General features: G+C 41.1%; 2 protein-coding genes across 11 annotated transcripts in view; one reads left to right on the forward strand and one right to left on the reverse strand.

The window, feature by feature from the left end:
* Positions 1 to 14,082, forward strand: part of unc5a (unc-5 netrin receptor A) — a 131,173-nt gene extending 117,091 nt beyond the window's left edge. For all 4 annotated transcript variants that reach the window (XM_044206275.1, XM_044206276.1, XM_044206277.1 and 1 more), the window contains 4 exons: positions 5,606 to 5,755; positions 7,561 to 7,725; positions 7,874 to 8,052; positions 10,188 to 14,082. In XM_044206275.1, the coding sequence (XP_044062210.1) occupies positions 5,606 to 5,755; positions 7,561 to 7,725; positions 7,874 to 8,052; positions 10,188 to 10,353 (660 nt within the window). In that variant the 3' untranslated portion in view covers positions 10,354 to 14,082. The remainder of the gene's footprint in view (positions 1 to 5,605; positions 5,756 to 7,560; positions 7,726 to 7,873; positions 8,053 to 10,187) is intronic.
* A 970-nt stretch (positions 14,083 to 15,052) lies between these two features.
* pdlim7 (PDZ and LIM domain 7) overlaps positions 15,053 to 25,335 on the reverse strand; it is a 31,356-nt gene continuing 21,073 nt past the window's right edge. For 5 of the 7 annotated variants that reach the window (XM_044206285.1, XM_044206286.1, XM_044206281.1 and 2 more), the window contains 6 exons: positions 20,409 to 20,461; positions 19,879 to 20,125; positions 19,187 to 19,367; positions 18,863 to 18,983; positions 16,469 to 16,584; positions 15,053 to 16,123 (listed from right to left, as the gene is read on the reverse strand). In XM_044206285.1, coding sequence (XP_044062220.1) covers positions 16,037 to 16,123; positions 16,469 to 16,584; positions 18,863 to 18,983; positions 19,187 to 19,367; positions 19,879 to 20,125; positions 20,409 to 20,461 — 805 coding nt within the window. In that variant the 3' untranslated portion in view covers positions 15,053 to 16,036. The remainder of the gene's footprint in view (positions 16,124 to 16,468; positions 16,585 to 18,862; positions 18,984 to 19,186; positions 19,368 to 19,878; positions 20,126 to 20,408; positions 20,462 to 25,335) is intronic. The other 2 variants (XM_044206282.1, XM_044206287.1) reach the window with 1 other exon arrangement.

The raw sequence follows: 25,335 nt of genomic DNA on the forward strand, positions 1-25,335 counted from the left end.
TGCTCTGACAAGCCTGCATCAACAAGAATGACATGCACACACACCCACAAACACATGCACACGCGCATGCACGCTGTACCATGCAATCTCTTATCTCCCAATTACAGCAGATTAGAACCAGTGTTATTGTCTTTGATCCTAAGTGTGCGGGGGCTCTGGGGAAACAGTGACATTTCCGTCTGATGCTTGCCATATGTTAGCAGGGCTCTGCCGGGACCAATTAAGTTAATATTTAATGTGTGTCCCACTCTTGATGGCCCCAGCCAAGGCTGGCACAGCAGCAGAGGAGACATGATCTGCGTTTGGTAGCGCCCTCACTGTGCACTCGGTTGTTCCCAGCTAGACCTGTGGGAGAGCATCACTGATGTTCTGCCATCCCACAACTGATTGAAACACCTGTAGTGAAGCAAGCCTCCAACTCAGTACAGAGATAGACACCAACATCTAATTAAACTGGAAGGGTGCCGACAAAGGTGTCTTTTTAGGATTGGAATATGCTTCAGTTAGTTTATTATATTTAGCTGTGATATTCAGAATCTGTCAGCTTTTGGTATGAAGGACGAATGCTCAGTATATGTTTTTCACCAAGCATAACCCACGTTTAAATAGTGGAACAATAACAAAATATCCTGGTGTTTATTGATAACTAAATGTTCTTCCTTTACACCCACATGTCTGTGTTTTGTAAGGCTAGTGTTGTTCTACAGTTTAAAAAAAACATATAGAATGATTTATAAACCACCCACTTTCTGTCAGATTTATTTTTTACAGAGGTTGAAGCACAAGTCAGTTTTTTTGTATTGCGTGGTAGACTTTTGAGGGACCAACATAAATACTAATACAGTTTTGTAATGAATATCTATATGGGATTTATTTTGCCGTGTTTATGACTCTATGGATGGTAATGTAGGTCGGTCTACCACTTTGGTCCAGACAGAAATATCTCAACTATTTGATGGATTTCCATGAAAGTTTGCACATGCATTCATGTCCTCAGAGGATGAATCCTACTGACAAGCAGTAGCACCATCATCAGGTCAGAATTTCAATTTGTCCAATACTTTGGTTTATGACCAAATACCTGCAAAACAAATGACATTCACATCAGCCTCAGCTGAACCTTACTTTGTGTTTAGTGCTAATTAGCATGTTAGCATGCTAACATGATAAACTAAGATGATTAACATGGTAAGCGTCTTCATTGTAGTGAGTTTATGTGACATTTAACAGCCATAACATCTCACAAATCCAAAGTCTGGCCTCAAATGGTGAGAAAATGTTTGAGTTAACTCCCTTTGTACTCCCAGTATTGTATTTCAGACTACAGAATTTATGTTTTCATCAATATTCATGTAATGAGGCCAATACATTCAGCTTTTTGTCTCTTGATTGTAAAAATGTATGTTCCAGTGTTAAATGGGTGTTTAATTGATGTCTAACTGGTTGGATAGTGGCTCCTGGATTCTTTTGTACTTTGTTTGACCTCAAGCTATTATTCTTATTTGCGTTTAAAAGGGCTCATAAACTGTTTATGTGCTCCCTCCACTATGACGTTTTCTTGCTAGCTCCTGAGCAGCAAGCTACATTTGAGCAGAAACTTTTAGCTCTTATGTATCAGAGGAGAGAAAACCAGCATATACAGAGTGTAATACAGTTTTTCTGATCCCTCCATCAGAATAGTTACTGGCAAGGAATTCTAGAGGGAAAAAAACAGAAGAGCACAGCCCAGTAATTGCTGGCATTAAGTTAAAGACGACAGTCAGCTTTATCACTGAGCCCAGCTGAGAAATTGTTTCCATATTATATTTCTGTGTTCCTGTGTGCTGTTTTCTCCCGTCCTGCTCTGTGATTTATCAGGCAGAATGTGCATCTTTTCCCTAGCAAACACAGTCCCCATTTATAACTGAGCAGACAAGTCCCTTCTATTTGTAGTTATTAATCAGAGTTGACTGTAGCGGGCACGGCCACTGGAGCTCAGACTGATAGACTCTCAGTCAGAGAGGAAAAGCCTGTCACATCCTGCTGACAAATACACAGATTTATGGAGCCCACATAGCCAGGCAACTCTCTATAAACAAATGCATTTGCCTGAAAAGAGCAGCTCTGAAAATGGATCGTCGCTATGAATGCACATTTTTAAACACACGAGGACACAACATTGCTAAGGGTGGAGGGGTGAGGACGAGTTTATGAGGATATTAAATCCTGTGTATTTCTCTGTTTCAGATGACATGTAGCTTGACTAAATTAACTGATCAAACACTAGTTATAATCCCCATCAGAGCTAGTTACGTTAATCTGTTTAATACACATCAAGCCAGAACAATAGAAGACCACATGTAGAAGCTTGACATCGCTGTGAGGAAAGTAGAATATTTTAATCTGCAGCTTTGAACCAGTCTCTCTCTCTCTCTCTCTCTCTCTCTCTCTCTCTCTCTCTCTCTCTCTCTCAAATATATATATATATATATATATATATATATATATATATATATATATATATATATATATATATATGCCTCTGCTAATACTTTGATTTGTTTAGACTGTTTCTGTCCTGCATCCAATGACTGGATGTTTTTGTTGCAAGAGAGAGTTTGGTGCAGCCACTAACCTCTTTCTGTCAGCACCAGCCTGAGGAGATTAGCTGTATGAGTGTCTCTTGTTTCCCGGTGGAGCCCGGCCCCAGTCCATCACAGTCCCAGCTCTGGTCCAAGCTGAGGGGATGGGTGAGGAGTGGGGTGGGAAGGGGGTTGAAGTCATAGAAAACTGTGGCCATGATTGCAGTAATCCTGTTATCTCTCCTGCTAAAGCTGGCCACTCTAGTGACCTGGAGACACAAATGTTAAGCTGCCTCTGTCTCTCTTCTCTCTTGCTCCTGCTCTTTTCACTCCTCCCTGCTCTATCTCACTCTCTTTAGCCAGCCTCATTGAATGTCAGGGGGTGGTCTTGGCTCTGCCTGACTCTAAATTCACAGTCTTCACACACACCACAGGCTATCTTGAATTCCGTCAGAACAAAAGGGGTTTTTCTCCTGCAGTACTTGAACTTCTCGCCCATCTCATGCATCTTAATGTTTCCACAGTGGGACAGGGTCAGGGTGTCTAAGAGAAACTGCTCTTTTTTATCTTCTCTGAACGGAAACACAATTTAGCTCCAAGCTGATGATTAATATGTGATTTGATAAACTAATTCAAAACCTTGCATTGTTTTCCCCCAGAAAGAGTAAATAATATGGTCAAATTTAGCTTCTCATCTGTTAGCTCGCTCACGCTGTCATTTGTTAACAGGATAATGGGGCGTAAAGAGGGCCATTATTCTCTCAGTCCAGAACATATGCTGAAACCCTGCACAAAAAACACACTCTAATACACACACTCACAGGCACTCAGGCACACAAACAATATACAAGCGAGACAGTGTCATTTGAAAGCGAGGACATGTGCACACTTTAAAGGAGCAAGTGTATCATCCCATGTTGTATATTTTCCCTCAGTAAGCTCAGTGTCCCTGTCAGGAAGCAGGGGTGCCATGTCCTAGACCCTGTTTGATTGTAATCCTGCCCTGTCAGCCTTGAACCTGACAAACTGCTTGACAGGCGAGTTAGTATTCATTCTAGTAGCTATATGTTGATAATAAGATAATTGGCATTCTGCACTCTCTCCCTTGCTAGCAGGCCTATAGATCTGCTGCTGTAGGTCAAAGTCCCGATCAAAGTCCACCAGCCCCAATTTGCAATGCTAATCGCCCCCAACAAATAATTGTGCTTAAGAACTGTGTTGAATGAACCTCTCTGGAAGCCCTCATAATGTGCCTTTTGTCTGCGTAAGAGACATAATAGCAGAGGGCTTTTAATTCTGTGGAGAATGCACTGCCCCCTGTTATTAACTCATTAGACCTCAACGCTTTGATTCAGAGCCATTGTCTGACCTTCCCACTTTGAGTAAGTGGGCTGCGTAACATCACAAGGCTCTGGCATAGCAGTACAGTGAGGGAAATATTCCAGCTAGCCACATACAATCAGATCATTGTACATCTTTAATGTTCTGCGGCATTTGAGTGAAAAGAATAAACCAATGCAAATGCAGGCATCAAGATGGATAATCACAGGGGGCATAATATTTGTGTTAACATGAAGATAAGCACTAAGCAAACATGGAAATTAGCAATGCACTGAGCAAACATGGAATTTCAATTCTCGGGCTGAACCAAAAAGTGCTCATTCAGTGAAGGAGAGAGCACATCAAATAACAAAAGCAGGTAGAGATTCCAAATGGATAATTAACAGCTTCCTTTCCATTATAATTGGAATCAGTCTAGCCCATTCCTGGGAAAGAGGGCAGAAAATTGAATCAGTGTTGTGCAGATAGAAATTACTGCCATTCTCCACCTTAATTAGATGTCTTTGCTGAAATCATACCATGGGCAACCATGCTGGCACTCAGTGCTCAACATATGGCCACTATCTATACACACATCTCCCTCTTAGTGTCTTTGAGATATGTCTCCTAGACTCCGAGGCGCATTCTGGCTGTCTGTTTTCCCTCTGCTGCCATCTTGTTTCCCTCCTCAGACAGATTAAAAGATCATATATTATTTCTGAGGTCTTTTCTCACTACTAATTTCAGAGGTCTGTTTTTCTCTGTTGTAATATGCTTCTCTGTTTGGAGTGTGAGGTAGCACATGTGAACGCCATCCAAAGTATTGGATTCTTAAAGACTTGTTCAGCACAAAGCATCCAGCTCAAAACGAATTGATAGATCAGAGGGAAATGCGGCAGATATTATCATCCCATTCCAGATGGTCATTTGGATGGCAACAAATGGTCCACTGAGCAAGTCCCACAGAGATTAAAATATTAAGCATGCATTTACAAATCTCTCCTGGCACAAAAACAAAAATGAAATTAAGGAGATTCGCCATGCGAGAACAATGAGCAGTTGACTAATGGCTCGTCCACTTACTTCATCACAGCCCAGGTAGCTAGTAGGCTGGGGTGGCTGCAGTATTTGCATGCTAATGCAGTTGCTGAAAGCTGGGCGCACACACACTGAGGCAGGGAATCAACCTTGTGGTGACATTAAAGCGCTGTGGAGACAAGTCGGTCCGGCCCGCTGTGGCCACATGCAGGGACACTATCTTCCTGTCCTAAGATGTACTGTGCCCCTGCCTCAGGCTTGTGCTGTGTTTGTGTCGGTGTGTGTGTGTTCATTTGTTTGAGTCAAATTTTTTGGATGTTCCCACCATTATACATCAGAATCAGAATCAGAAATACTTTATTGATCCCCGAGGGGAAACTCTTTTGTTACAGTAGCTCACTATCACGTCAGTACACACAGGAATAGAAGTACTAAGTAAAAAAATATAATACACTATAATACATCTCTTGTTCTTTTGCATTTCCTTTTATTCCTCCCTGTGTATGTAGACAAATTCTTGTTCCAAATTGTACAGTTTTGTGTGTGAGTGATGCACCATACAAAGGTAACCTACACAATTATGGATTGTGTTGCGCTATTTCACTTACCTCTGTGACTGTGATGGTAAATGTTTTTCCACTGAGCACTGATGCCTCTCCTCTCAACGCCTCTCTCTCTTTCATCAGGAGGTGATGCAGATGGAGCGGCAGCTCGGGGGTCGGCTGATTGACGAGCCTCACGTCCTGCTTTTCAAAGACAGCTACCACAACCTGCGCCTGTCCATCCATGACATGCCCCAGGCGCACTGGAGGAGCAAGCTGCTAGCTGGCTACCAGGTGTGTTGGGCGGCTGCAGGGGCAGGGAGTCACTCCAGATCAGAGAGGGAGCAGGGAGATGTAATATAAGTGCCTGGCTGAATCTGTCAGATTTGCGTGTCAGCAGTTATAGGGCTTTCTAATGTGTTTGTACACTCAATTTAAAATCCATGTTGTCTCGAGTTATTTTAAATTAGCCATCCAAAGAAATTAAAGAAGAATGGAGTACGTGTCGGCAAAAGCGATGTTACTGAGTAATCAAAAGTTCTTCAGGAGCAACTTTTTATTGTTAATTAGGGTTCATGGTCTAGTCGGCTCTCTGGAAAGTTGTTTTAATTTTAGTTGGTTTAATTAAGTATGTTTTGGTTTGGCTTCAGCTGATCACTTTAAAGATTCACACAAAGGAGAGTTTTTCAGTCTGTTACTGCAGGACTCCTCTGTCCAATAACCTTTCCTTTCTTGGCACTGCTTGCAACTTTAAGTCATTTATTGGAGTCGGGGGAACCTTTTGGGTGTGTGTGCACCCCTGTCCATTGTGCGCATGTTTTTGTCAGCTTTCGCTTCTGCATGAGGTGCATACGTGTGCATATTGGAGCTGGGTTGTGTGCACTAACCCAGAGCTGCAAGCTGATTGATTATCCTAGCTGCCGCTCTCTCAAAGGGAGCACAGATGAAATATAGAGCAGTATGTAAATGTCTGGAACTTCTTGGAATCTCTCCACCTCTGCTGCACTCCCAACACCTGCGTGGCCCACTGCACTGCAGCCCGGCAACAGAGACATGAGGTCTGTTCAAAGAGGACTAGAAAATGTTCTGGCTGTAACTATGTAAGCACTGAGCACCAGGTCCCCAAAGAGAACACACAGGCTGCGCCAAGCAAGCAGCGGCAGCAACAATGCACCCAGAACAGAGGCTTATTTCTCTGGACTGTGCCTGTTCATTTGGAAGTGTTATTCCCCTCTCAGCAGTGCGGTCAAAAAAGGCCTTTAGTCTCCCTGGGGCCCCGTGAAGACTTTTGTGCGTTTCACCCGGCTCCCTCCATCATCTGTCTGCCTGGGTAACAGTGCCCCTGTTTGGCTAGCAGCATGTACTGCAGCTCCACTTCACTCAAGCGGAGTTCTTGTCAGCTGTTGAACCCAGGGTGAAGTAAGGAGTTAGTGTGCCCTGTTTTTTGTTTTTGTTTTTCAGTTACCTCTCTGCTTCTCCTGGGATATGCAAATGATGCATGAATATGGAGCAACAGAGAGAAAGATGTAGAAATTGTAAGCCTTGAATCAATTCTACCAAACACTCCCTGGTAGCTGTTTGCCAGACAGAAGCTAGTGCTGTACAGCGGTACTACTCAAAGCTATTATGCATACATACACTGTTCGCATCGCTACGTCACATGATGTGTTTTAGATTTAAAGTAGAGCTGTGATGTTTCCGCTTGGACACTATCAGCATCATTTGTAGCTCTGAGCAGAAATGCACATGCAGTACATACCTGCAAAGAGAGGCTGAATCAACTGAAAAATAATGGACAAATAGAAAATGTTTCTCATGCCAGAGATACAGATATGGTGTGTTATGCTTCTGTTATCAACTCAGACAGTCAGACAGCTATTAACTCACATTATTTCCCTTTAACTTACCCGAATGTTGTCAGTCTGCTGCCTCAGATATATTTAGCCATTTTCACCTAATGATGGCAGCTTATGTCAGTGTAATTAATGATGATCTCAGTGTATTCTAGGCAGGCGGTCCTGTTATGCTGTGTTTCAGACATGCAGTTCTGACTGTGCCGCTGCGTTGCCGTTTGTGTGTGCTGCGTGTTTTTTCTGCAGGAGATCCCGTTCTACCACATCTGGAACGGCTCCCAGCGGTACCTGCACTGCACGTTCACTCTGGAGCGGCTCAGCCTCAGCACCTGTGAGCTCACCTGCCAGCTGTGTGTGTGGCAGGTGGAGGGGGAGGGACAGAGCTTTAGCCTCGACTTTAACATTGCCAAGGTAACGTTCAGCATAACTACTCGCTTACAACCAGCAATTGATTATGCATTCAACGTTTTCATAAGTCATGAGGGAATTTTTTAATGCTGTGCTGAGAAAAAGGTTTGTTTTCTGAAGGCTGTGTTTTCATGGCTATCATTCCTACCAGGACACCCGAGCTGTGGACTCTGAGTTTCTGTTAATGGACAGTAATGCCACAGCTCTGGCAGGCCCCAGCGCCTTTCAGATCCCGTACCTCATCAGGCAGAAGATCTGCAGCAGCCTGGATGCCCCCTGTCCCAACGGAGCCGACTGGAGAATGCTAGCACAAAGACTTAAACTTGAGAGGTAAATACCAACTGCACAATACCGTAATGCCTTATCTGATCACTGATCGTCGGAGCGCACCAGAACAGGCAGCTTACACAAAGGCTCTCAAGAAATGCAATTCAAACCCCTTGAGGATAGAGGCTGCACAGCAGTTTATGTACAATACTCGAACACCGCTTGTTTAAAATAATGAACATGCAATCACACTGATTGTGAAGGGTCATACTAATGTAGAGATTAACACGTAACTAAGAAATTTAAGTAATTGCACAGAATAAGTGTAAAAGTGCATCACCGCAGTCAAGTGTTTTTCCTAAAGTTTAGGTAAACAAGGTTCTGCCTTAGCAAACTAATCCTCCTTTGACACAGCTAACATTATAGGATTAATGTGGACTTGATGGATACAGCTATCATTTCTGTAAGAAAACACGACCCCCTTCTTCCTTTTTTTCCTCAGGAACAGGTAAGCAGCTTAAAGTCTGCAGCTAAACTTGTACCTGCTACATTATGCTTAACAGTTGTAATTGGAAAGGTAGCAAGCTAGCTGCCCATAAGCGGCAAAAAGAGATGGAGTAGGTTTGGATCTGTGCCGACATCAGACAGTTTGTTCTCACAGTTACTGTACTTTATCACTGGAGTACCTGTAGCAGAAAGGAGCCAGGCATTGATCCCTTATCCTCCAATTTAATTTCTACCTCGTAATGAAATCAAATAGGTACACTTAATTTGTCCAATCAAACTTTATTTGCCACAATTAATCACAAATTGAATTGATGCACTACAGGTTTAACTAGCAATGTTTTGCTCAACATAATCAATTCTCATTTAGGCCTGAGGAAGGAACAACCTCTCTGTTGTTTGATCTGTACTTAACAACGTGTTTTCCTGAGAAGGCAGCAGCTCCTTGGCATTCTGTCATGCTGTATTTCTGCGTTTGTTTCTGTGTGTGTAAAGTGTTCAGACTGAGCGGAACGGGACCGATCAATAAAACTTAAAATGCCAAGAACCTTTTATTTGATCTTTCTCTCCCAAGACTGTGCAAACGGCTGCGTCTGAGCCATACAAGATAAGCTCGTGTTTCACACAGCGAGGTGAATAAGCAGGGCTGACACATCGGACACTAAGCTCTGCCTTTTTTATCTGAATAATGACAGAGAGGTTTGTTCCCAGACAATTTTTTGACCAACGCTTCTTTTTGTCGTGTTCTTCCGACGCAGAGGGAAGGCTGTGTGCGCTATAAAATTCAACTGACTCTAAATAGCAGAGCGACACTGTGTTGTCAGTTCTTGTGTTCTGCCAAAGCAGCCGCATGTTTATAACCATCACAGACTGCTTCACTGGACAAACAGAAGATACGAGGAAGTAATAGACTCTGTCTGACCTTTCTCAAGGTGAAAATGACTTGGTGGCGTTTTGGGCTTCCTGTCTCACCCCCTCCCACTCGGTAAAAAACACTCACACAGCACAACCCCCGTTTGTGCCGAGAGTTTACGCTGTTCTCTCTTTTTTTTTTTTTTTTTTTAATGCCATGTGTGCTCTACATAACAGTTAAGGCCCCAGATATTTGGAGAACAGAAAAAGGCCATTAAATCAAACAAGCATCTTTGGGTACCGCGGGGATCAGGTCCCACTCAACATCAAATATACAGCTGGCTGGGGCCACTGCTTTGTTGTCATTGATTGGGTTTGATCGTAAAGGTTCTGCTCCTAAAATGGAAAAGGTCACTTCCGACTTAACTGTGAAAGTCCATATAGGATTTACTATATGGGATTTAGGGCCAATTTCAACATCAAATAAAGAGGAATGAGGCTTATGCTGTTAAGCTTCAAATGAAAATTGCTAGATTCTGTATTTGATGGCAGTTTCAAGAGCTAGACTGTGTTCTTATACCTTTTATCATTTTTTTACTTAGTGCTCCAACACAGCATATCAGGATGTAGCAATATAACACACAATAAAACTTGACATTGACAGAGTTACAAGAAGCAGTAGTACAATAAAATACTGGCTGAAAAGGTTTTCCTAAGACTCCGTTGGTGCAGAGCAAATGCGAGACTGTCCTTTTGATTTGTGCACATCGCTTGATTTAACAAAAATGTCTCATTGTTTCCCTCACTGTTATTTTTCTGTTCTTCTCTGCTCCCCTCTGCAGACACATGAGTTTCTTTGCATCCAAAGCGAGCCCAACCTCTGTGATCCTGGACCTGTGGGAGGCACAACATTTCCACAGCGGCAACATCAACCAGCTGGCCACGGTCATGGCCGACATTGGCAAACAGGAAGCCATGATATTCCTGGTCTCTGATGGCGAGTGCTAACCCAGAAAAGGGGGAGAGACTGGTGCAGAGGAAAAGTACAGAACACAACAACACAAAAAGAAAAACAACTGACTGCAGCAGGAATCGAATAGCAGAGCTGTCCCAATGTCCCTCTTCTTCACTTCAGAAGATAATAAAGGGTTTATGTAGGATTGAGTCCCTATTTCCCATCGAACAGAGTAAAAATCTTTAAATGACAGACCAAATGAGGGAAAGGTAGAGTTTGGGTGTATGGGGAAATGTATTCATGAACTCAGTAAAGAAAATACCCATTATTTTCCATCAAGGATTAGGTTAAATTAGTCCACACCCTGGTTCTACTTTAAAGATAACATTAAATGAACTTCATGCCTTTTTATATAAATAGGCCAGTTATGGCTAATAAGGAGCAATATGCAAATGTAATGCTAATACTAATGGCCAATATAGCAAATTCAATGAATCATTTTTGAACTTAGATTAAAAAGTGATGGATGACATATTAAATAAACGGGATGTGACAAAAGGTGCCAGTCACTTCAGGTTAAACATGCGACATATGCAATTGGCAGGTTCGTTATATGACGCTGAACACATTAATAACAAGGTCATCAGGGTCTACGAACGTCCCCTCCCAAACCCAGTGACACTCTATAGATGTGTGTGTCATACGTGTCATTAGCCGTTTCTTTAAAACTCACACACAGACGGCTTGTAGCACATCCTGGACTTGCAGGTTTAAAATAGATTGTATTTCAGAGGCCCAAAAACCCGTCTCATCTTGTTTGTGTGTTTTTTAGTCCAGCCGGTATCACTACTGTGAATGTAACATCTTGACATCTTGATCCAGTGAGACGCTTCACAGCTTTCCTGCTTCTAAATCAATATATGTGTGGTTTGGGTTATTTTTTTTACTTTTTTGAGGGAGGAGTGAGTAATATCTTCACTAAAAGTCATATTTCAGAAGCCATTTCTATTTAAAGCCTGTGATTTTGATCCGTCCAGTATATTTCACGTCTTATATTGCCCCCAATCGTTCACTGTGGCGTTTTTCTGTTTCAAATTCCACAGCTAATGAAGGAGCCATAGGGTCGAAAGGCGTTCCAGCTGCATATATGTGAACACTGAATGTCGTCAAAACTCATTTCTAAAATGACATTTTCCCCCGATTACATTAATTCTGTAGCAGAGAGGATGTTAAACATAAAAGCATGGCCAAAAGGGTTCGTATCCCATATGAATAATGAAAAGCACTTTCCCACAGGAAATCTGCCTACAAATTCTTTAAACTCGTCACCAGATTACGTTGTGCACATTGTGCATCTTTGTTTTTATAATTCATAAAGCAATGTTGATGGGAATTCTATATTTGCTGTGTGACAAACAGTATTTCCACATCAGAGAAACGCCTGTCTCTCAGAGAAAGTTAAGAGTGGCTTATTCATAATGTCACGCCTTTGCTCACAAAAGATGCTTTGAAAGGGTTTTTTCTATTTTATTTCTAGCCAGGATGGCAAAAATTATCCAGCAGATTCATGCAACAAACTATAAACTGCAACTACGCACTTGCTTATCATATTTTGCTACTTTGCTTTAATTCATGTTAAAACTTTTTTTTTTTATTAACAGAGCTGTCAGGTCAGGCAACATAAAATACACAGAGTATCTTTGAAGTCCACTGGTTCAGTAATTATCCTTTGAAAAGGTGTGAGCAATCCCAACTTAGCCATAGTTCTCTCTCCGTCTGCCTCAGGGTTGCATGTGAAGTTATCTGTTAAAGTTGTAAAGAGAGCCCTTTTCATTAAATCCCTTCTTAGTCAAACTGCTAGCACAGCCCATCCTACCAGCTCCTGTGGCTTCAACCTTTAACACTAACTGGAGCCTCTTTTATGATTGTCAGATATTTAGAATGTACATTTATGTTTCCTTATAGTGGGGGGAAGTATGTTAGAAGTTACTTTGTTTTTGTGTGGCGTCTCAGCACCTGGTAGCTCTTTAGCCTCTTTTTCATCCCATTAAACACGCCTCCTCTCGACCAACAAGTTTTTACAAACCCCTGTACTATTTGATGTCGAGATGCCATGAAATAAAATATTACCTTTTTTATTAACTTTAAGAAACCCACGGATCAAGCCCCTTTCTGACAAAATGGCGATATCACCTTAAATATAACTTTTCATGTTGAAATGGATCATCGCCACATGTAATATGTAAATACTTTTTCTACCAGCCGTGTGCTGTCACTTTGCATACTGTATATCAGCAGAATTGGTAACCAAAGTTTTCTGAATATCATTTGAGGCCACTACATCCTCATATTGTATCCATTCAATATTGTTTCAGCATTGTTTTACTTGAAGCTACTATAGAATAAGTCAGAGTTGCCGTCTGTTCTAAACTGCGGACTTAAAGTCCAAATCATTTCTTTCTCATTTCCTCGCTGTTGTCTTTGAGGCAAGTTAATGCTGTTTGTTCAAGCAGTAATGTGTCAGTTTATTTTATCACTTTGTAAAGAAATGTAAATTATATTTTAATATGAAGCCAAAAAAAAGACACTTAACTGGCGCAGCAATTGTCAAGTCTAAACCGTGACGTGTTTGCCTATATACTGTTCTTTGGCGATCTAGCAGTGAAGACTTTTTGCAGTGTTAAGGGTTTAGAGACTGTTTTACAGGAAGTTTCTATACATATTTTGTTCGTCCTTACTCTGCATATGTCTACCTGATTATTTCTCTAACTGTAAGCATTTAAATACAAAGTGGAAATAGTCACTAATGCTTAGTGAATCACTACACTGGGACTGTGTGGAGGCTAATCGGAGAAAGAGGACATCAGTTCTTGGTCACCGACAAGCCAGTGTTAACACAGCACGTTTAGAAGAGCCATGGCAGTTGTACAGTCAAGACTGTGTGCGATATTTTTTATCACCTCTGTCATTGTCTTGGATGTGTTGTCTAAGCACATTTCAGTAATGTAATTCACCAGCCGCCAGGATGTTCACCATCTATCTTCACATCTAACTTGTCCAACAACTCTAACAAATCTGCAATTACTGTGTGTGTGAGATGAAGACAGTCCGGTTCATGGTCAAATCTGCGCCTGATAGTTCTGTGTAAGACTTGTGTCAGTAACATACATACATACATAAAGGCTACCCTGAGTTATGAGGGAAATTTGTTACATCTCACGGCTGTACTTTGTGTCACTCATTACTACTTATTCAGTGTCAAGGACTTGTGTGTGTGTTTGTGAATGTGTGTGTGTGAGTGAGAAACTGGGTGTGTGCATACCTCCCTGTCACTCTGACTGAAGCATTTTCTTTTTGAACTAAGAACAATAGACTTCTGTACTTGTGAATGGTTTTTCTATTGAGTTTCTTGATTCAATGTTTCTTGCCTTTCTGCAAGTCAAAAATGCTGTATTTATTACATGCCACAGCGCTTATGCAATTGTATAATCCTTTTGTTTTGTTTTTAACCTTTTTGTGTTCCTTATCGTCAATGTAAATTGTTGTCAAAACTTTTGTGGCAATGGAAAAACTTCTGCTAAAGGAGATTTTCTGTACTTTTTGGACAATGATATGGATTTGTGGGTAGAATTTTGGAAATTCGTTTCTAAGTGCTTTCAAGTATTTACTTGGCCTTATGTATATATATATATATATATATATATCTCTATGACATTTCAGAAAGGTATGTATAGTAATTCAACCTGAAATTGTTGTAAATAAATTATATATTGTTAAATCAAGGACTGGATCTTTTTACTTGAAACATTAACTTGTGCTGCTTATCAATTAATTTAAAAAAAGAACCATACATGTACTACTAAATGTTATAGGCTTGTTTTATATTGTCCACCTTCAAAGACTCATCACTCTGACTATAAAATTTGTAGTTTAAAAAAATAGTTTGACACTTATATACGGTTAATCACTTTTTTTGGTGAGTTTGATGAAAAGGTTGACGCGATTAGCATAAAGCCTGGAGTGTCAAACAGCTAGCCTGGCTTTCTTTAAAGTTCAAAAATAAAATCTGCCTACCAGCACCTAAAGCTCACTAAATAACACGTTATATCACATTGGTGGTTTAATCTGTACATAAACAAAAGGTAAAAATGATTATTTGTGATTCTGGAGGTAGTAAGTTACAGTACAACTATTTCTTGACAAAACAGCACATCGGTGGAGCATCTCTGCTGGTTGCCTGTCCACCACGCATCACCCTCTAAAACCACAACTTCTTTTAACAGTTTTTACTTTATTGATGTATTTATTGTTGCTGGTGATTATTTAATGTGCTCATGAACTGTTGGACAAAGGGAGATTTGAAGAGTGCACGTTTGGGTTGATGAATAACTTTGAAAGATGTCCTAAAGTTAGGACCCCTTATTTTTAGGAGCTAGAACTATTTGTTAAACATGGCTAACATTTAACATTTGGAGTAAAATAAATAAATTTAAAAAACTTAATTCAGACTATTTTAATGATTAAATGGCTATTGTAAAATTACTTATTTCTACACTGAGAATATTGTAGGGATTCACTAGGGTCGTTGTTACAGCAGCAAAGCTGTTTGCGTAAAGTACTTATTGTAAAACAAAGCAAAACATTAGACAGTCCATTGTCCTGTTGTTGGGGAGAGCAAAATACCAGTCAACAGAAAGTCTTACAGATGAGTTCACCTCAAAACACTTCAGCCCGGCGATCTGCCCCAGTGAGTGGCATTACTAATTCATTTTATTTGAAATATACAGCAGCTATAAAAACAACACTTACAGGTCCATTCTCAAGCAATATAAATACATATTTAACCATGACTTGAAAGTAATCTACGGAACAATCACAACATTATAGTAACATGAGGGACAAAATCACCTTATGTGTTTTTTTTCTTACATTAAAATGTCCAATAAATGATAATTTCAAAGCTTTGACAAATCGCCTTACCTTAGAAGTGCGAAACATTTAAAAACATTAACAGCACTTTGTCTGTCACCCACATGTGTGACTATTAACGGACACAAAATTACAGTTAACTGCAGTATGTGCTCTGATTTTCCAGAGCCTAAGTGCAGGGGTCCAGTCAAGCAGAAATGGGACACCCCCTTTTCTGCTTGACTGGACCACCATTACATTAATAGGCACTGCAGTAAGAGTGACTGAGTGGGCCAGAGTCCTGAATGGGGCCATCACTTCTCTGCACTTAGTACAGGAGTAGTGGCAGATCATTACTGCAATATGTGAGATTATTAGGGGCTAAATGAATCCTCCAACTTGGAAGATACTAACTTGATCTTACTTCAGACTGAACAAGGAGAAGATTAGTAGAGTCGTGAGAATTTTTCACTTACAACTACAATTAAAGCTAGACGAGCTGCATTTTTAATGTCCACTTGAAAAGTCAGCAAGTTAGTGACGACATGAAATAATTCCTTGACTACCTCCAGTTATACAACACAGCATTTGGTGTTAGAGGCGGTAACATTTGAACTGTCCTGTCAGCACAGTAAAGTAATAGTACATAAAGTCAACAAATATAGAAACAAAGTCAGCATGACAGAAAAAAAAAAGAGGCCGAGTTTAACTAGGTGTGTGGTTGGCAAACTAGAGATGTAGAGTGTGTACGAGTGGGCAGGAGGGCGAAGCAGGTAAAAGAGGAGGGAGAGAGAGAGGTGTTCCTTCCTCCGAAGACGAAGCTCGCTCTCACACTGGAGCAAAGGCATGGCCTTTGCACAGGGGCTTATCCTTCTTCGAGTAGAACGTCTTCCCCTCCAGGTTGATTTGGCAGAGCTTTAAAGATGAAAGGAGACAGACAGAGAGTGACAGATTGAGAAACCAGGGCAGAGCAGATATCAGACCTTAACATTGCAGATGTGAATTTGCACAGTTTTCTACTGGCCAGAGCAGGTACATGTTATTTACTTAAGTGCATTTACTTTCAGTTTTCGCCACAGAATGAAAGGGAGATGAAGAGAGTGATAGGCTGCGGGTGACAAGGTAAAAGAGAGAGACAGAGGGGAAAGCTTGAGGTCCAGAGATGGAGGCAGGTTTTTCAGATGGCATTGTGCTGGGACAGCCAGAAGAGATGGGGCAAAGAGAGCCCCACAGGGAGCCATATCAATCAAAATGACTTACAGCACAGACGAAGCAAGTGTCGTGCCAGCTGTAGCCCAAGGCCTCCAGAAACCGATCCCCGGCATCAATCTTAAAGTCACAGCCATGGCATTTGGTGCCAAACATCTTCTCATAGTCTAGAGAGAGAGAGAGAGAGAGAGAGAGAGAGAGAGAGAGAGAGAGAGAGAGAGAGAGAGAGAGAGAGAGAGAGAGAGAGAGAGAGAGAGAGAGAGAGAGAGAGAGAGAGAGAGAGAGAGAGAGAGAGAGGTGGTGAGCAGCAGAGATAGAGAGAGAGAGAACCATAAGAATAAAATAACAAAACAAATTCAAAAGCGCTTTTATCATCCTCCAGATCTGGTCAAGCATCCTCCATAGCCTCCACAATCACCATATGTAAACATTGCATAACCTTTATAGGATGTTCTGGAGCACAGAGTGGGAAATAGGTTTCCACCTCTTTCATCTTTTAAAGAACTGGAGGCTTTTGCTCTTGAAGAGGAGTAATATCCCACTATACACACACTTAAGGACTTGAATGACGGCAATAAAGATGGATGAAGCTGTTTTGAAGCCAAATGTTGGCTCTTCTCCTCATTGGAGCATTTGATACTTTGGAAAGGCACTAATGTATGGATGGACAAAATAACGCAAACAGCAGAGTGTAAGGCATGGTTTAGGATGAGGGGAAATTGCTCCAGATACTTAACTGGATTTGCCAGTCTCTTTCATCACAAGGACTCTGGGGAAAGTGTCAGGTTATAATGCTGCTTCTCAAGAGTGAGTGGGTGAGAGCCGCACAATCCCTGAAAGATGCTGAGGCAGCACAATGTTTATCAGAGCTAAAGGCATTATTCAGAGTATGAGTACTCAGGTTCTTGCTTTGCCTTGGATAAAGCAGCGACCCACATCGGAGCCTCAGTAGTGAGAGAGAAGCACGCCGCCCTGCTAAATCATTTACAGCATAATAGAAGAGCATACACCATTCATAAAATCCAATAGAGAAATGTATGAAGTAAACTGGAGCTAAATAGATTACAGCAGATGAAAACATCACACTTTATGATTGACTATGGTACGCGCCAAGAGATTCATGATGTGGGCCCATGCCAAACCCCACAGCAATAATACAACAATGCAATGTTTTACAAATAGCTTGATAAAAAAATATGAAAATGAATCAAGCACTGGAGGGGGGACACCCTGCAGTGAGCTATTTTTTTTTTTTTTTTTAAATGAAACAACTTTATCACAAAATGCACTTGGCAAGACCTCTGAATCACCCAGTGGCTGCAGTTTTCTGTTTTTGTAGCCCAGCTTCTGTTATGTACCCTGAACTGCACTTGCCATGGCATCCATTTAAAGTAAAAAGATATGATGTCTTTCATCAAATAAGCTCGATCACAAACTTAATGGTGTCTGGCAGGATGTCAGTTTCCCTTCGGTTCATTCATGGACTTAGGTCCTAGTGCCTACAACTATGTAAGGCTTGATCCATGTGTGAAGTTACAGGGGGTCTACATGGATTGCGATGTTCTCAGTAGGCTCAATCTGCAGAGGATTTTGAGCATGCTTTTTCTTTTTCCAGTGTTTCATATTATCTACTAAAGCCTTACCTTTAAATACTGCCTGCCTTTAATTGAGATTTACAGTTAAATTTTCTGTTAAAAAACCATGGTGGCTACGGCTGCTGTTGCTAACTACCAAGTTTTTCTTCAATTCCTCTAGAAACCACATTAATATGATGTTTCCCTTCGTTTCCAGCAGGGGATTTTTCACCATGGAGATGCCTTCGTCTCTTTTATGAAGCTTCAAGAATGTGTGACAGGAAGCGTATTGTTAATTATGAATGAGAGAAAGACACAGTCCTTGAGTGAAAGGACATTCAAACTAAACATTCGATGAAGACCGAGATAAGGTTACTAATTACTGCTACCAATGCCAGTGTCTTTACATTATTATTGTTTTCCACCAGATACACGTGATGGCCTCATTTGACAGTTTACAGGTGTTGAGTGTGTTTGGAAATGGATTATAAACATCACATTAATGACATTGTAAAGCAATGGTGGACATACATTAACAAATGTATCATCTTAATTTTATTTAGAAGCACTGCTTTACACCACAGATGGTCTTGCTGGTATTATTATGAAGCATGAAAGTAGCAAATCTGGGTGCAATTAATTTATGTTTTTGTGTCAAAGCTGGAATCAAGTCCTTAATGCAGCACAGTGTTTAACTATTTTGTACTGTCCCAAAATTTCCCAAAAGAGCTATCCATTTTCTTTTAAGATAGATTTCTATCATTTTTGTAATTATTTTTCAATTGTTATAAAAGGATAGGCAACATTTCTATTTAGAATGGTCAAGTTAGGGAGTACAGTATGTGTTGACTGCAACAGTTCAATTTCTCACCTTTCTCACAGTAGGGTTCGCCCTCCTCCATGTAAAAGGCTTGGTTCCTGATGGGAGTCTTGCAGGCTGCACACTTGAAACACTGAACATGGTAGGTCATCTTCAGGGCATGCATGATTTCCTGACAAAAGGGAGAAAAGGTTGTACATTTTTTATTTCCAGCTTAGCTGGTGTTGCTGAAGTATAGTGGAGACTACATCCATATATTCTTGTACAGAGAAATCACAGCCATATTCAAGTGTAAAATGTCTCTCCTGGTTAAGAATCCTTTCATGTTTCTTGTTTGTCTTTTGATTTTGCTCAACACAATAGTGCAGCTCTTACCCCTGTAATCTTCTTTTTGCACTTGGCGCAGTTTGGAGCATATCGGTTATCATGGCACTTGGTACAGTAGACAGACCCTCTCTCCTCGAAGAAGCCCCCCTCTTCCAGGACCACTTTACACTGTGAACACGTAAACTCCTCCGGATGCCAAGAACGTCCCAGCGCCACCAGGTACCGACCCCTGAAAAACACACACACACACACACACACACACACACACAACAGCACATCAGAAGCATCATTGAAATCTGCTACATCATTTTCCACTTTAACAGCTCCAATAGAAATGTTTCCTTTGTGAAATGTGAACAAAAACTGGAGACATGGTTTTAGTTCTACTAGGAACTTTGTACCTTCACTTGTTGAAAAACAGCTCTTCTGTTTGCTTGCAATAGTGACCAGAATAAGAACTAAGGTTTCTCTGTTATCAGTGAAATGTGTGAAATGAGATTTCAATTATTTCAAAGTCAGCATAATGCTTATCTACAAGTGATAACTAGATGTCTCCAAACTGTGTTAATTATGCTGACTGACTTAGTTTGCTGCAGACATACAGTCTGTCATCGTGTATATTATCTGTCTTAAATTAATGTAATTTCTCTCACAGGACTTTGAAAGGAGCAAACATGTAGAATATTTTTTCCAGTAATATGAATCAAACTGTCACCATAGATGTGGTGGTGCGGTCCCACCTTATGATTTTGTTGCAGGCACCACATAGTGGGGTCCTCCCGCTGTCTTCGGGTGCCTGCTGCGCCGCCTGCAGGATGGAGCTGCGGTTCTGCATAGGCGTCGGCTGGACCGGCTGCTGGTGCTGGGTCACAATGGTGCTGGTCTTGTCTGGACGAAAGCGGTTGGCGAAATTAGGGTCAGTGACCCACGGTGGTCGACTGGAAGGACCTGAACTGCCTGCTGCAGCTGCAGTCTTGGATTCTAGGCCAGGGGGAGAAAAAAAAAAGAAAAAAAAAAAAGTGATTTGTTTTGGAATTACAGCATTAAAAAAAAATAACAACTTGTCTGTGACTTTGAATAATTTCACAACGGGAGTGGGACACTTTTATGTAATATTCACGCTCCCACCAGATGTATGTTGTGACAGTTTTGCGTGTCAAGTTGTTGCCGCTGATGCTCATGTATTGACACTTAATAAGAATCTATTAGCACAACCTCTACTGGATGCTGCAGGGGTTCTTTTTACGCATCAGCAGGAGCAGAAACTCACCATCTGGTTTATCTGCTGCATGGACCTTGGCAGGTGAGGGAGTTGGCTCAAGGCTGTGGGGAGAAAATGACTAATTAGAAAAGGTACACAAACACACACACACACACACACACACACACACACACACACACACACACACACGCACGCGCACGCACGCACGCGTCTCAGTAACCATGGTTACTACTCAATAAAAGGTCATGTTTGGATATCAGCAGCCATGGCTGTCTCCATTATGTTGGGCCACCGATAACCTTCTGTGTGAATCATCATAAGCACCATGATTATTATTAATCAGTATCAGCAGGATTGCGTGGGTTTCTCACCTGTTGTGGCGAGACAGGCTGGTTAAGTGTCGTAGATTCATGTGAATGTTAAAGAAAATACACTAATAGAATTTTAATTAAATCGCAGGCCATTTTACATGATTACACAAGCCTTTGTGAGACAAAAACAATGTAATTCAAATGATCAATGCTGAACAACATACCATGGTGTGCATTCGGTAAAGATATTTTCTACTCTAATGAGAGCAATAAGAAACCCGAACATCTCGGATTGATTGACATCACTCACAGGCAAAGTTAGAGAACGAGAAACTCAGACACGTTATGCTGTCAGATTTGGATGCAGAAGAGTTTCGCTTGAAGCCTGCATGTGCAGAAGTGTTGAAATAAAGAGTTGTTTCTACATTTCAAAGTTCTGTTACCCGCAGCAAGCGTCACTATATTCAGAAAATCTTCAAACCATGACTGAGACGGAAAAACAACTTCTGAGCCAAGACAGAGAGCTCTGGAGACGTCTCATCTTGGGAAAAAAATATAACACCGCCTTAGGCATCTATCATGTTTACATCATCAACTGTGCCATCTACAATATATTAATGAAAGATGATGAAATCACTTCTCATTTGCAAAGAAAAAGTGAAATGAATTACCCTGAAACGGCCTTCTTCTATAGCATTGCCTGTATCAGGTTAAGTCTGCCTATCAATTATACTCCTTATGTAGCCAAACAACTAAACACAAGAAGTTACAGAAGCAGGAGAAGATACACTTACAGCTGGGAGCGATCTAGCAAGAAGAATAAAACACAGTTTGCAATTTTCCAAACAGCATACTCTAAATAATAAGAGGACATTAAATCCCTTTGCAATAGCAAGAAGATGGCTTGCAGGGCTGCTGAGAGAGAGGAAGTTAAGTCTTTCTAAATTAAGGAAGGTAAGATGCCGACATCCCCCCCACACACACACACACCATACCAGGAGATTTTTGGAAAGAAACTACAGCAAAACAGAGTGAAAGGAAGCGAGGAGGCTGGGTGAGATGGATCTCTGACGGCCGGGTCAAACAGAGGACAGAACAAACCTGTTTCAGCCTGTTTGACACACAGACCCTAGGTCAGCTGCCCTCCAACCCACACACTGGCAAGCCTGCCTTCTGGGACCCCACCTAACAACTCACAAAAAAACATCCTGGTCAACACAGCAGCCCTGACTACACTCTCTTGCCGTGATGCCCTACATGACAACAAGGCCAGTGGCAATGACTTCTCACACACCTTTGAGAGTTTTGTTTGGCTGCACCTCACTCTGGTGAAGGTTGCAGGTGCAAATTGGAGAACATCCTCTACAGGGGCTTATTCTCACCTGGAGCAGCCTGGATCATGTTTGCTTGACATTTTCACTGCTTTCTGCTCAGTGAGAGACTCAGCGTGATGCAGGTGCACAATTCACAATTCCTGCATCGCAGACAGGAGGGGGATTTTTTTTTTTTTGCCTTTGACGTAGATATTTGGACATGCTACAGAGCAGCACCCCATAGAACTGTTCCTTGACATTTCCTGTTCACTCTTTGCACATCAGTTTTTTTTTGTTGTTGTTTTTTTTTTTTGGCTTCCTCTCCTGTGGGATGCATCGACCTGAGCAATGAGGAAAGCAAAGGAGTTTGTTGGCAGCTCAACATCCAGCAGAGAAAGGAGCAGTTGTTGATTTTTGACAGAGCAAGAAGCCACTGACGTATGTGTCACCCTCCACAGTGAGGAGGTAAAAGTGATGCAGCTCTGCAAGAACCTGAATGTGACAACTGACAAAATGTCAAACAATGGTGGCACACGTCTTTTCTGCTCAGGTATTTTAATGTATGCAACAAGCTCTTCCTTTCATCCCTTGTTCCTTATGTTTAGAGGCTGCAGTTCTTTTCTACATTATATGTGGCGTGTTAAAAGTAATATTTTTCACTTTTAATAATTAACTATTACACATTGTTTGTTTCACATCATATTACTGTTACCTGCTGATATTTCTTCACATGATTTTGATGGTTGACTCCTCCTAACTTGACAAATTTGACAATAAGTGTGTGATGAGGCTGTCTGCCTGCTGTCTGGATACACTTATTGGTAATTTAATTTTCAGTTTTCTGTGTGAAGAAAATACCCATTTTCCTTTTTTAATGTAACTTACTTATTTCTTTAAAATAGCAACAACTATCTAGTTTCCTGCTGCCATAAAATTTATTATTTCTTCTAACTATGTGAGGCAGAGCACTTCTCATTCACATGTTTCTGTCACAAACCATTAGACAATATCACCTTGTAACTGGCAACAATCTTATATTTTTCTCCTGGCCAAGTAAAGGCAACTGTACATTTTGTACCTTGTCCAGGGACAAGGTTGTTTTAATAGCTTCCAGTTTTCTTTATCCCTAAAAGTTATTTCTTTTCAAACATCTAAATCAGATACATGGTGCCTAACCATCAAAACGTCTTGTGTGCAACTTGCCATTAGATATTTTCCCTTTGATAAAGGCCACTATACTGCAGCAATTACTCTAAATATGACAATGTTGGTCTTTTCACTGAGCTTTAAATACTCTTTGATATTTATACTTCAGGCAAGTGCAACAGACAAAGGGCTGCATTTTCTCACTGTGTACCTCTGCACTTTATGATTGTGCATTACGTCATGTGTGTATGTCCATTTGTTGTTTTTATGCCTGACTGCACAACAATTTTCTCTGAGGCAATAAAAGTAAACCTTGAACCCTGATCTTTGAGAAGGCACCCCATTAATTCAGAACTGCATAAATACCGAGAAACCCCTTTTTCTGCATAATAATTTTTGTTCTGTACAGCAGGTAAGTAAAGAAATTGTTGAGACTCAGCTAAGGAAAGAGAAGTAAGAGAAGTTGGATATCAAGAGATGTATCCTTTTAAGCTTGAATACTGAATAAACAAGAAGAAAAGAAACACAGAAGAAAGGACAGGGAAGCAAGAGCTGCTTTTTTTCAGATGTTTTATATTTTTGATGACAGCAGGAAAAAAAACAAAAGTACAGATTTATCTTCCTTTTCTTTCTTAATGGTTGGAGAAGCCTACGAGATGAGGGGATCAGAAATGAAAACTAAAACGATGAAGAACTCAATAAATGGAAACAGGCAGAGAGAGTGAGAGAGACAGACAGCGATCAAAGGAGGGTCTGAACTTCACAATCAAAGAAGAATAACGAACAGAAAGGTGCTTCCCACTGCTGAGACCCCCCTTCCCACCAGTTTACTCCAAGTAATGCAGTGGGAAATGGAAAATAGGTCTGCAGACACAGTGGTCCACAGTGTTGTCAACAATCATCAAGTCAGAAATTCAGAGGGAGATCTTACACTTAGGCTCAGTATGCAAGGTTCCGCTTTGGGCTTTGTCATCTAGGCTATGTTTCTTCTATTTTTGGTTTGCTTTTCTTTTTTTCCCCAAAACTTCTTTTTCACCCCATGTGTCTGAAAGGTGAATTTCAAAAACTGCCATTGGACGGTCGGCTATCTTCGTCGTCTTTGTCACGTAGTCGTTGCGGTGTGGCTATCGCTAGCAGGCTCTGCATTCCATGGCATGTAGGATGTCGCTCAGGATTTGATATTGAGGGCGCGAGCAGACCTGTCGTGGTGCCAATCCCTCAGACGGGCATAGCGGGGACTCTGAATCTCAGTGAGGAACTTTTCCCTGACAGCAAGCAATAGAGATATGAAACAGAGATAGGGAGGAAGGAAATAGATTGTAGGGGAGAGAATAAATGAGAAAAGAGCAAGAGAGAGCAGAAAGTGGAGTAAAGTGCACAAAAAGGTGAAAAAAGTAGCAGAGAAATAAAACAGGTGAAACATCATAGACAGAATAAGGATATGATTAGGTTTGGAAGGTAAATGTTAAAGTGAACTTAAAGGAATAGTTTGCCATTTTGTGAGATATACTTTATACACTTTATTGCCAAGAGTTAGATGAGAAGATGGACTCTCATATCTGTCAGTTAAATATGAAGCTACAGCCAGTTAGCTTAGCTTAGTACAGAGACTGGAAACAGGGGGAAACAGCTAGCCTGGCTCTGTCCAAAGGTAACAAAATCCACCTACCAGCACCTCTAAAGCACACTATTTAACAGGTTATATCTTGTTTATTTAACCATACAAAAAACAAAGTATAAAACACAGTATAGGACACATTGTGGCTTTAAGGGGGATATATGCCATTCTGTATATCTTTACTGGGCATAGTCACTTCCCAGAGTCTCTGCTGGTTGCCTGGCAACCTCACAGTGACAACAAGCCTCTCAGCGCCCGGCTGAGAAATAGCCTGGTGCAGGAAGGTGCACATAGTCCGATTTTATTACCTTTGGACAGAGCCAGGCTAGCCGTTTCCCCCATTTCCAGTCTTTATGCTAAGCTAAGCTAAACAGCTGCTGGCTTATTAGCTGGAGTACAGACACGAGAACGGTATCGATCTCACGGCAAGAAAGTGAATAAGGGTATTTCCCCAAGAATCTGCTTCATGGCGTAATTTTCCTTTTTAATACAAAGTATGTCTAAATCACACCACACATGCCAACGCAGCAAAATTCCAACAACAACATATAACTGAAGGTAGATTTAAAAAGATTTTTTTTTTCTTT

Source organism: Siniperca chuatsi, linkage group LG8 (assembly GCF_020085105.1).
Source record: "Siniperca chuatsi isolate FFG_IHB_CAS linkage group LG8, ASM2008510v1, whole genome shotgun sequence".
Lineage (NCBI taxonomy): Eukaryota > Metazoa > Chordata > Actinopteri > Centrarchiformes > Sinipercidae > Siniperca > Siniperca chuatsi.